General features: G+C 46.6%; 1 protein-coding gene across 1 annotated transcript; it reads left to right on the top strand.

Moving 5' to 3' along the window:
• The first annotated feature begins 504 nt into the window (after window positions 1–504).
• On the top strand, window positions 505–1,395 carry LOC103804981 (nuclear factor interleukin-3-regulated protein-like). Its single transcript, XM_009077614.1, has one exon. It carries the CDS (start codon window positions 505–507, stop codon window positions 1,393–1,395), a length of 891 nt encoding a protein of 296 aa, XP_009075862.1.
• The last annotated feature ends 10,515 nt before the right edge of the window (window positions 1,396–11,910 follow it).

Raw genomic sequence — 11,910 nt, 5'->3', positions numbered from 1 at the left:
TTCAGGCCCAGTGTGCACATTTCAGCCCTATGATACACATGTAACTCTGGGTGTGTATGGTGGAACTCATTTTACATACATCCTGACATTGTTTGATGTTTGAATCTGTCAGGGATCTTTTCTGCCTCATTTGTTAGGTTTTCGCTGGGAATACCTTAAAGAGGGAGCTGATTTCCAGAAAGAGCTTCCAACTGAAAGAGAGTATGTTTAGATTAGTTATTAGGAAGAAACTCTTCCCTGTAAGGGTGGTGAGACACTGGCACAGGTTGCCCAGGGAGGCTGTGGCTGCCCCAACCCTGGCAGTGTTCACAGGTTGGATGAATCCTTGAACAACCTGCTCTGGTGGGAGGTGTCCCTGCCTAGGGCAGTAGGGTTGGGGCTGGATCATCTCTCAGCTCCATCCCAACCCCTAAAATTCTACGATTCTTTGATGAATTGATAACACCTTTAGTGGTAATAGTTTTATGTTCTAATCTTGGCAGAACCCACACTGTGTTCACCACCATGGAGAACCTCATGGCCCCACTGAGCACTGCCAGTGAGCTCAGGCTCCAGCAGAGCAAAACTCAGCTCCTCCTGGGCAAGGTGAGTGGTCCCTCACGGCGCAAGAGGGAGTTCATGCCAGATGAGAAGAAGGACAGCATGTACTGGGAGAAGAGGCGCAAGAACAACGAGGCAGCCAAGCGCTCGCGGGAGAAGAGACGTCTCAATGATGTGGCCATGGAGAACCAGCTGGCTGTTCTCAGGAAGGAGAATGCCATCCTCAGGACAGAGCTGCTGTCCTTGAAGCTGCGTTTTGGGCTCATCAGCCCAGACACCAGTACCTACCAGGGTTGCTCCCTGGGGGTTTACTTCAGAGGGCACAGGGCAGCGTCGCCACTGCTCGGGGTGGAGTCCTTGGTGAGGGAGTCCTGTTTCTCTGCAGAGAAGAGCTTTGTGCCCATGGTGCTGGAACCAGCTGACTTTTCCTTCAAAACCTTTGACCCATCCAGAAACATCCTTGGCTGTGATTCAAAGCCAGTTCCCATGGGCACACCTGGTGTTCCACTGACAAAGAGGCTCGATGCATCCTTCAGCTCCACAGTTCATTCTCCATACCTCAATTACCACTCCCCAGACAAATATCCTTTCCTTTGGCCTTGGTCAGGCTGCACCTGCTTCTTGTGCCCTTCCCCGGGTGCCACTGAGGTGAGCAAAGCAAGCAGCACAACAACAGTCTCTGATGAAGATGATGAGCAACAAGTGCCCAAAACCTCTCCTCCCCCTCCCTGCAGCCTGCCCTGCCCTTTGGAGGATCAGTTGAAGGGCCAAAGCTCTGCTGCTCTCCCTCACAAGCTCCGGATCAAGACCAAAACCCTCAGCAGCTTAGAGGAGAATGTCCTGGACTCCCAGTGAGGCTGCAGAGGAATAGCTCACTGTGGGGCCAGGGCAAGACCTTCCAAAGACATGAAGGGTTTGGAAGGAGAGGGTGGAAGGGAAATGCCTTATTCTTCGAAGAGGGACATTATTTTCCACGCTCTGCATAAATGCCAAGGGAGTTTCTAGGCCTGGGCTGCATCACTACAGCATCTGGTTATGATGATTGTCTTGGTGGGTCAGGTGCTGTGGTCACTAAGTTCACCTGGTGCTCTGCTAACAGAGAATATTAAAATCTGAACTGTGAAGGAGCAGGAAGAGGCTAAGGCAGTGGAGGTGGTTTCCGCTCCACGTAACACAACTGCAGCTGCTTGGGGTGGCAACCATTTAATCACCTTTGCTTCGTCATCACCTTCATCTTCATGAACGTGTCTCAAGTCTTAATTGCTTGACATGAGAAACTATCAATGGAAACAGTTTCCCTCAGCTGCCTGGAGAAAAAAAAAGAGGGATAGTGACTCAATGACTATGGATTTACACTGGCATGAAATGAGAGCAGAACCTAGTCCATTTTGTTCCCATTTTATCACCATTTGCCTTCAGAGAGAACAAACTCTTTCTCTATGACCAGACACGATGTGGTTCAGAAGACAGTTTCATTTATCTTGGCAAGAGTTATTTTTGAGGACTAAATATCTGGGTTTTGGTGTTTGTTTTTTGTTTTGGTTTTTTTTTTTTTATTGAAACACAAAACATATTTTAGTTTTGCTTCTTTCTTTTTAAATAAGGCATTTTCCAAACTGATCTTTCTGCATTTGGGAATTGCACAGGCAATTTTCACTCCTGCAGATGCTGCATATAGTGAATGTATTCCTGTATCTGCTGGGACACCTTCCCTGCCTGTTCTGCCTTCTGACTGCTTAGCCTTTGGGAAAGCCTCAGTGAGCAGCAGCCTCACACAGAGGGCTCCAAAACCTCCTCACTTACCTCACTTTACAAGCCAAAGATAATTCTCAGGGATATATTCCAAGTATAACTTCCTGACCTCAGTTCTTTCATGATTTGTCTCTATTTTTTTTTTTCCTGAGGAAAGGAGTCTGGTGCAGTTCGGATGTTACTGTCTATGTCAACCCTAAATATTTTTTGGCATTTTGGACTAATGCAGCCCAATATGCTGGAAGAAGACAGATCTCAAAGTAAATGAATAACTTCAAAGTGTTTTCCTCTGTCCCAGCCATGCACTTTCATGATCAAAAAACTGTTGTCTGCTCAGCCCTGCTGGAAACCAGAGATGACACTGGGAGCTCAATCTCCTAGCTCAGACTCCTGTGAGTCTCCACTTTGCCAGTTCTGTCACTCACAGGACTATCCTATTCCTTTTGGTGTCTGTCCTCTGCTCTACTCAAGTGAGAGATCCCATCTGGAGTGCTGCATCCAGCTCTGGGGTCCTAGGAAGGACATGGACCTGTTGGAGTGAGTCCAGAGGAGGCCACCAAATTGATCAGAGGGATGGAGCAGCTCTGCTCTGAGGAAAGGCTGAGAGAATTGGGATTGTTCAGCCTGGAGAAAGAGAAGGCTTTGGGATGACCTAGTTGCAGCTTTCTAGTACCCGAAGGGACGAACAAGAAGGATGAAGAGAGACAATTTAAAAGGACCTGGAGTGACAGGACAAGGGGGAATAAAAGTGAAAGAGAGTAGGTTTAGATTACACACTAGGAAGAAATTTTTGGCTCTGAGAGTGCTGAGGCACTGGCACAGGTTGCTCAGAGAAGCTGTGGCTGGTTCATCCCTGAGAGTGTTCCAGACCAGGTTGGATGAGGCTTGGAGCAACCTGGGCTGGTGGAAGGTCTCTCTGCCCATGACTGGGGGTGGAACAAGATGAGCTTTGGGGTCCCTTCCAACCCAAACCATTCTGGGATTCTATGAATTTTTCAGGCTCTGGAGAAAAAGGACAATTGTTAAGCATGTCCTGTTAATAATTTTATAGCTAATAAAGACTTGCAGCAACAATAAGACTGTGTAAAAGGACAAACCACACTACCTGGCATGGGATGTAACAACCCCTCAAATTGGTTTGGAAAAGAGGCCCTGAGTGTGAGCTGTACTATGTCACCTGAACTGGGGAGGTATCAACATGTGCTTAATAAAACTCTGTTTCTTGAAGCTGCAAAAGGTGTCTTGGCCTGTCTGTATCTACACCAAACTTTCCTCCTCAGGTACAGGGAGGGTGATAACTATATCCCATGGAGACAAGCCCTGCTCAGCAGGATCACTGTGGCAAAAGGCACAGATTTAGCAATCTGTGGGGCACAGACCTTCCTGATTCCTCTCTCCATAAATGTGTTTTCCCCCTGTGTGTGTCTCTGTTCTCACAGCAGGACCCTTGATTCTCCCCCCCAGAGTCCTCCTGCAGCCTCAACGCTGCTGGGGCTGCTGCAGTGAGGCTCCCATAAACATCACCCAACAAAAATCACCCTCTCTGATTGTCCATCTCTCCCACTTCTGTGCTGAGATCAGTGCAGAGAGATGGGCAGAGCTCCCCACTCACAGCAGGGGCACAAGGGTGGCAGCTCCACTGTACACATGGCATGAAGGGGAAACCAGAGAGCTGCAGCCACTCTTCAGGTGTGAAACTTGATGCAGCGATGCTTTAAGATGAAAAGAAACCACGAGTAGTTCTGTTTCCTGTCCTATTCCTTCTGTCCTCTCCCCCTCAGAATGGGTAGGGACAGCCCATAGCAAGAAGGTGGCTCAGAAAGTCTTTTGCTAGAAGAAATTGCCTCTCCACTCCTGTCCTAATAAGAGACCCAATGAAGATATGTCTTCTTGTATCTCTTTGGAAAACTATTCTAATGGGTTTTTTCTATCTGACTAGCAGAATGGGAAGGTTTTGCCTTCCAGTTGGCAGGAGGGAGCTGAGAGGGACATGTTACAGGTGTCTAAATATACATCAATGAGAGACCTGCAGGGTTTGAAGAGGGGAAAATTGCTCACAGGTTTCCATAACGCAGAACAAACTGGCACTGAGTGAAAGTGGGCAGAGGCTTCAAAACAAGCTGAAGGATGTATTTTTTCCTGCAGCACATGCTTAAACCATGCAACTTATTAGCACAGGGTGGTATGGTAAGGTGGATATAAATGAGGTCAAAGCAGTGAGAGTATTTCAGGGAGGAGAGACTGGACACCCCCAAAGCTCAGCAGCTGCTGCTGCTCTCATGGGTTTTTGCTAAGCATCTACCAGCTTTAGAGACAAACTGCAAGGCTGAATGGAGCCAAAATCTGATCCAAATGCTTCTTCATCCCTGTGCCTCTGAAAAAAATATTTCTCTATCACCAGCCAGAGCAAACTCCAAAATCCCCAACAAATCTCCCACATTTCAGGCACTATGTGTCACACGTTGCAGTGTTAGGCAAAGAGATGACTACAGAGTCTTCCCTTAAGAGCATGAGTTAATGATGACCTTTAGTTTCTGCTTAGGACCCAAACTGATTCATTACTGATGTGGGAAAAGTTAGAGTTGCTGCATTCAGAGGACTATGACAAGGCTGTGTAACCCCTGGGTGCACCTGTAAGGGCAATACCCTTTTAAAAATCTGCTTTAAATTTAACCTTGGTTATATTTTCATCATTATCAAATAATCAGAAGGGAAAAATCCAAACCTTATACAATTAGCAGCACTAATCATCTGTGTAATGAACTGCTTGGCATTGTGTTCCCCACTCACACAAGAGTCCAGACACTGCCATAGGCAACCCAAACTCACATTCAAACAGTTTTCCCTATTCCCATCCTATAGGATTTTTCTAATTTAATCATGTGTCAATCCTAGAAGATTATTTCTAGGGAAGTGGGTTGGTCTTTTTGTGGAAAGCAAAATAATCATCAAGTTTCTGGTTAGCATTTGCACCATCAGAAGCCTCAGGTGAAAATGGTAGTGTCAATGCCTTAATTGCAGCTTGCTCAGGTGTAAGTGGTTCACAATCTCTTGAGGGCAGAGGGTTGGGCTTGTCTATAAATACCAGTCAGGGGTTGCTGCTTGGTGTTTGGAGGGTAGTTTGCAGTGGAATGTGTAGGAACTGTGGGAAGAATCAAGAAACTGTGACATGGCCATCACTTCCCTGGGAGAAGAGGCAGCAGCATGGACATCACTTCTCTGCACCTATAGTGATGCTCTGGCCCTTGTGGTAAGTCACAATTTTTGGCTACTGGAGTTAAAGCTGGTTGATTTTTTTTTTTTTTTTTGTTGGGTATTTTTATGCAGAGAGATTGTGTGTGGTTAGATAGATTGACCACAGGCAGCAAGAACATTTCTGCCCCTTATCTCTTAAGGGTCTATCAGCTGCACAAGAGCTGCTCCTGGCGTGATGTGCCTGCTCTGAGCCACTGGACTGCAGCTCTGTCTCTGCTGCTGAGCCTTATCTTTATATCCAGGTACCTTCTTGACACGCTCTCCCTGCAGCCCTGGGTGTAAATCCCCTGACTGTGCTTTGCACCTTTTCCCAACTGTGCAAACTGGTGCCAGTTCTCTTCCTGGCTTAGCTCCCCTATGACTGTTTGGGTACCATCTGTGCAAACATGGAAAAATGTTTGGAAAAACTGAATTTAAAAGGGAGGGTATTGGAGATGGTTTATGAAATACCCACCAGGAAAGTATCCACCTACATCTCTGTTATTGGACTAGGCAGAAGCTGATGATCAGTGCCTCAATAATAGCTGAGTGCACAGTAAGTTCACAGAGTGTTCTGAGTTGGAAGAGACTCACTAGGAACATCAAAGTCCAAGACAGTGTTTTGGTGCTTGTGGTGTTGGGTGTCCTGGGGACTAAGTCCTGTGGTGGAGATGTGTATGATCATGGACTTCTTGGATGATTTGTCCAATTAGAGATGATAAACTTCAAAATATTTGTGAGGTTTGTCTATTCTTCCACAACAAGGTCAGGCTGAAACACAACTGGGGCCTCAGTCTCCTATGCCACCTTAATCTGAGTTTCACCCTTGGCTTGAAAAAGGGCAAAGCACCTTAAGCAGTCTAATCCCCTTGAGCAGAAAACACCTGGAGCTGCTGCCTAAATTCCTGATTCCCCTAAATATCCCTGTGTATGTGCAAAATGTGCAGCAGTGTGTTAAGATGAAGTGATTATTAGAGCTATTTTGAGTGTGTGGGAGTCAGCACGTAGCTCCCTTCCAGCTTCCATCTTCCCCTGCTCAGAGATTGTCTTTTAAATTCATGTTTGTGTGCAAAAAAAGAAAATATGTCCCTTCCCTTAGCCTGTAGAAATGCAAGTGGAGAAGTGTGAACGTGCTGAGTTATTCATGTTGGGCCACGTTTCTGATATCAGTTCTTCTGAAGACCACAAGGTCCTCATTTCTCGCGCGCCGCGTTACTCACACACACACACAACATCAGAGGGAACTGGGGAGCTTTGGTAACTCCCTGACCTCAGACTATTCAAACAGCAACACTCCAGGATGAATCAAGCTTGCCTGAGTCTTTTATTCTTTTCAGGCATTAATTTCTTTGCAGCTGGGATGGGTTTGGGCAGGAATAGGTAAAAAAAACAGTACCCAAACTCAACCTTGGACCCCAAACCTCTAGGAAGAGGTTGGCCAAGTGTCTTCACCACAACTTCTTGTGCCTGGTGCAGCTCTGGTTTGCAGGGGGAGACACAGTCCCAGTGACATGCTGAGGAGAAGTGGCTTTCACCCCTCTGTGCTGTGCAGGAGGCTGTGGCAGAGCATTTTGCTGAGCTTCACTTGGGTTGGCTTGTCTTGAGTTGGTTGCCCAGGGAGGCTGTGGCTGCCCTTGACTCTGGTGGTGGTCAAGACCAGGTTGGATGAAGCTTTGAGCAACCTGCTCTGATTGGAGGTATCCTTGCCCATGGCAGAGTGTTGATGATCTGTAAGGTCCATTCCAACCCCTAAATTCTGATTATTTCTGCTTCTTTCTGCTGAAACTCCTTAACTTAGTGATGACTGCAACAATTAGCTTGGACTAAGATGTGAACCAAGCCTTCCTAGAACTCCCCAAAATGTCATTTTTCTGGAAAAAAAAAAATCCCCCAAATCTCCTCAGAACTAAATTCTTAGTGTATTGAGCTAAACCTGGGAATTGTCTCCAGTTTGTGCTGCTGTTCTATCCCATTCTTTGCACAGATCCAGAGCTCTGGGACTGTCCACAGAGATCAACACCCACCACATCTGGTGCACAGCTGGCATGGTTAAAGAGCTGTACAGGGCAATCTCAGGTGCCCATGGCAGGGGGGATGGATCTAGATGGTCTTTAAGGTCCCTTCCAACTCTTCCATGTTCAAGAGCTGCTTTAGCCCAACAAAACTCCACTTTTTTTGATGTCCAGCTGTGGTGCTGCCATCTGCACCCCAGGTGAGGGGGAAGCACTGCCCAGGCAGAGCCTGCCCGAGGATTTCTTGCTTGTAGATGAAGCAGTTGCATTGTGGCAAGAGGTGTGAAGAGCTTTGTTATTGCCTCTGTGTGTTGATAATCCCTCTGAACAGGAGAAACCACCTGTCTTACTCACATCTGTGCACAAGAGCAGCAGTGGTGGGACACAAAACACATGAGAGGAGGCTCTGGTTGATAGACATTTAAAAATCCCTTTTACACCTGTAGGTTTACCCCTTCCCATGATGTTTTTTTTTCCTGCCCAGTGATTGGGGTGCCCTGAGCCTCCCTCTAGTCTGACACCTCTGTTTGGTTTCCATGTCAGTAACTCTGAATATTTAGTGGTGACACACAAAGTTGCTGCATTGGCTGCTGGAGGTTACTCCTATGGAAGAAGAGATCAGAGCAAAACAAACCAAACCCCAAAAAAAAAAAAAAATAAAAAAAAAATTCAGTTTTATTGATCCCACCAGATTTCCTCTGGAATGCAGCCACAGGATGTCAATGCAGCAATCCAGATGTGACCCTCTGGTCACCCCCAGCTCCAGATGTGCTGTCTCTGCACTCTTTGCTCCCCAGATAAAGGATAGGGAAATCCCTCCTGGGCAATTTTCCTGCTCATCAGCAATTAGAGCTGATTAGGGAATTTCTTTTTCCTCCCTGGCAGGTGAAAGATGAGTTAGCTGGTAATGGTTTTCATACTGTCAGCATTTCCCTCCCTCATCCCCCAAAAAAGTGTTACAGGTTTAAATTTGAACCTGCATCGATTTGGTTCTTGTTTCTCTGACAAAAATGAAAGGGAGGGATGTATTTGCTGCCATTTGCCTGACAAAAAGTTGAGGGATAAACTAACCTTTCTAGACAATGTTTTGCCAGGTGCCCCAAGCAGTTAGGAGCTGTGTGGGATTATTTTAATACCCTAATTCCCACTGGAACTGTCTGTCTTTGCTCATCTCCTTCTGGCCCAAATGGGAATATATTTGTGGGGAGACAGAGCTGAGAGGCACTAGGGACACACCTCCTGTTTGACCAGGCTGTGTTAATACAGAAGTTTGACAAAATAAGGAAAAATTTATATAATCCATGCAATTTTTCTCATTATTTCAATTTTTTTCCTGCTGGCATAAATATTCTTCCTTAGCTGCTGAGTGACTGAAAGTAGTGGGAATAAAAAAAGCTTGAAAATAAGGAGAAAAAGGAACAGCAAAGCCCAAAATCCAGAAAGGAATAGAAGATGCTGTTGCATTATTTATTTGATGCTCTGAAGAAACAGGGAAACATAATCCTGTTTTGTGAACATCACTGTGAAATTTCAGCCTGATTTGCCCACAGTTTGTGCTCTGAGGCTCCTGTGGAAAGTGGGGAACCTGTGTCTGAGCCCAACTGTGGCCCCAAAAACACTAAACAACTGCACAGTAACAGCAAAACAGCTACAGAGTCCTGGAGGGACCATGAATTTGTTATGAGAGGATTAATTCTGGGTGCAGCAAAGCACAGGGCTTGAAGGTCCTGAGCTCCTAACTATGCTAGCAAGGACTCTCCCTACCAAACTGGGTAGAATTTGTGGGAATTCACTTTAAAAAAAATGACATTTTCTCGGTGCTTGGTTGGTGCTCTGAGGATGCAGAGGATGTTTAGTGTGGCTGCACTGCAGGAGGGGCTGAGGTGGGAGGTGTGGGGGAGGCAACTGGTGCTCACAGCATCTCACTGACCACATACTCACAGCTTGGGCATCACCTGGGAGATGGGCAAATTCACCTCCTGTAAATATTCTGTGGGTTGGGTTTTGTTTAGTAGTTTAAATCCAAGCCAAAATCCAACTCACAGGGCACTGCTGTTCAGCCTTTGCTGTCAAAGCTAAAGAAGCTGAGCTGGATTTGGAGTGCAAATATTAAAGCTCTATCTATGGGGCTATGAAATGCAAAGTAAGTTGTAAGATTGAAGTTATTTAGGTTTCTAATAATTTTTTTTTTTTTTTTACCCAAATCCTTACACACAGGACTTGGATATATCAGCCTCATTTCTGGCCATCCTTGGACCAGCTCTCCAAGGAAGGGATGAGCCCTGAGAGCTGAGTCTCTGTGGCCTTGCAGGCAGCAGCACAAGCAGCTTCTTCTCCTTATTTTACGAGGGAACTTGGCACTAGAGCAGCAGTTGAAACCCCTTAATGAGTCAGAGTCACTTTCATCAGAAATAAACTATTTCTCTTCTTAATGCCTTTGAAGCAGAGGCTGCAACTTCAGGAGTTAAAAGGCAGTTTGATAAGAAAAGCTTCTTATTGCTATTTGAAAGGGAATGAACAGGGAGCTGGGTGCCCACAGTGAGGAAGGCAGAGGATGAGGAGTGCTGTGGGTGCCTGGGCTGGGAATTGCACAGCTCCCTACACACACCTCCATCCTCCCTCAGGGAATAGTGGTGGGTCTTGAGCAAGAAGTTGCACAACTCCTTTCAGTATCTCAGGGATCCTCATTGCTTTCTCTACCTTCCCAAGGTACCTACTCTTCCTCCCCTAGGCTCAGCCCCTCATTACAGCCTCTACCTGGCCTGAAGGAGCTGCCTGGATGCAGGATCAGAGGATAATCAGAGTTGGAATGGACCCTTGAGGATCATCTAGTCCAACGTTTTACTCTAAGGGTGGTGAGACACTGGCACAGGTTGCCCAGGGATGTGGTGGCTGCCCCAACCCTGGTGGGTGGTGGTCAAGATTAGGTTGGATGAGCCTTGAGCAACCTGATCTAGTGAGGAGGTGTCCCTGCCCAGGGCAGGGCTTGGGACTAGATAATCTCTAAGGTCCATTCCAACCCTTAAATTCTATGATTCTATGCCATCCTGGCCCCACACAGAATATCTCTGACAAGCACACCATGTGCTGAGAGCTTTGTCCAAACACTCCTGGAGCTCTGTCAAGCTTTGCTGCTGGGAAACTTTTCTGTCAGACCTGTGGCTGGTGGGGATGGAGCTGCAGCACATGACAAGTGTGGGTTCTTGATGGTGAAACCCAAGTGATTTTTGGCAAGTGAGGAGAAGGTGGAGACGAAAATACGTGAGTGAAAGGGAAGGGAGAGTAAAGGCTGTGTTTAAAGGCTAACACTTCTCCCAGGATAACACTTCTCCCAGGAGAGAGGAGGTGAATGTCTATGCTCTGAAATAGCATTTGCTGACGAGGTTGTCTCACAACTATTTGGTTTGGGGTTTTTTCTTAAAAGACCAGTTATGTCCCTTTTTTTTTTTTTTTTTCCACTGTGCTTGCTCACACCCCTGTTGAGTAGGGAGCCTGATGTACATCATTGTGAGATCTCTGGTCGTCACCACCTTCCCTGTGTGGTAACACCAGTTCACACCTCCCACACTCGTTGCATTTCCTTAATAGAGCAAGAAAAAACTTGGCATGAGAGTGAGATTACAAGCAGAAAAATACTTTCCGCTGAATTACCGCAGTGTTTTGACAAACCTCAAAATCACACCATCCCTTTCTTCCTGGGCTCTTACTTCCCTGAGCTGTGCAAATGAAGTTTTTTTTAATCCCACTAAAATACACCCCAAGGGGTCCTGGTGTATTGCTGAGGCCAAGGAGTGCACAGTTCCAACCTTGAGCATGTAGAGTTGCCCTTTTCCCTGCAGGTCCTGAGCCTGTGATGTGCTGGAGAGTGGTTTATTCAGTGTATTTGCTTTATATCATCAAAACTGACTTGGGATAGCCTGGGAACTGCCATGAGCTCTGAGCTGTACCAATCCTTTCAGCACAAAGATGCTGTGCCCATCGTTGCCCAGATGAGGCTGTCCCTGATTGAAACCAAGCAGGAGCTCAGAGCTGAGCACCAGTGCTTGGCATCCTGCTGGGCTGTGCCAATCTCCCAGGCATCCCCCAAATAACCCTCTGTAACTTTGATTTCACTGGTAATTTTGTACCTCTGCAAAGTGTCACCTCTTGAGGTGTATGGGCTGTGTCAGCTCAGGGCTCACAGAGCATTGGCAGTTGGGTGTTTATATGATGCTGGTCAAGGCAGGTTTTAACACTGCCACTTTTCCAGCACTGACAGTGCTTTGATTCACATCCTCACCCAAAGCCACTGCAATCACTGCTGCTGGGCAGCCTCTTCCCAAACAGTCATGGAGCCATCCTCCTCCTCCTCCATGGGAAAAGGCTGATGGGT

The sequence above is a fragment of the Acanthisitta chloris genome, unplaced genomic scaffold, assembly GCF_000695815.1.
Source record: "Acanthisitta chloris isolate BGI_N310 unplaced genomic scaffold, ASM69581v1 scaffold25416, whole genome shotgun sequence".
Taxonomy (NCBI): Eukaryota; Metazoa; Chordata; class Aves; order Passeriformes; family Acanthisittidae; genus Acanthisitta; species Acanthisitta chloris.
This window is presented reverse-complemented; position numbering and strand designations above follow the sequence as displayed.

Coding starts and splice junctions, on each gene's coding strand:
- LOC103804981 (XM_009077614.1), top strand. CDS start 505: ATGGAGAACCTCATGGCCCCACTGAGCACTGCCAGTGAGCTCAGGCTC.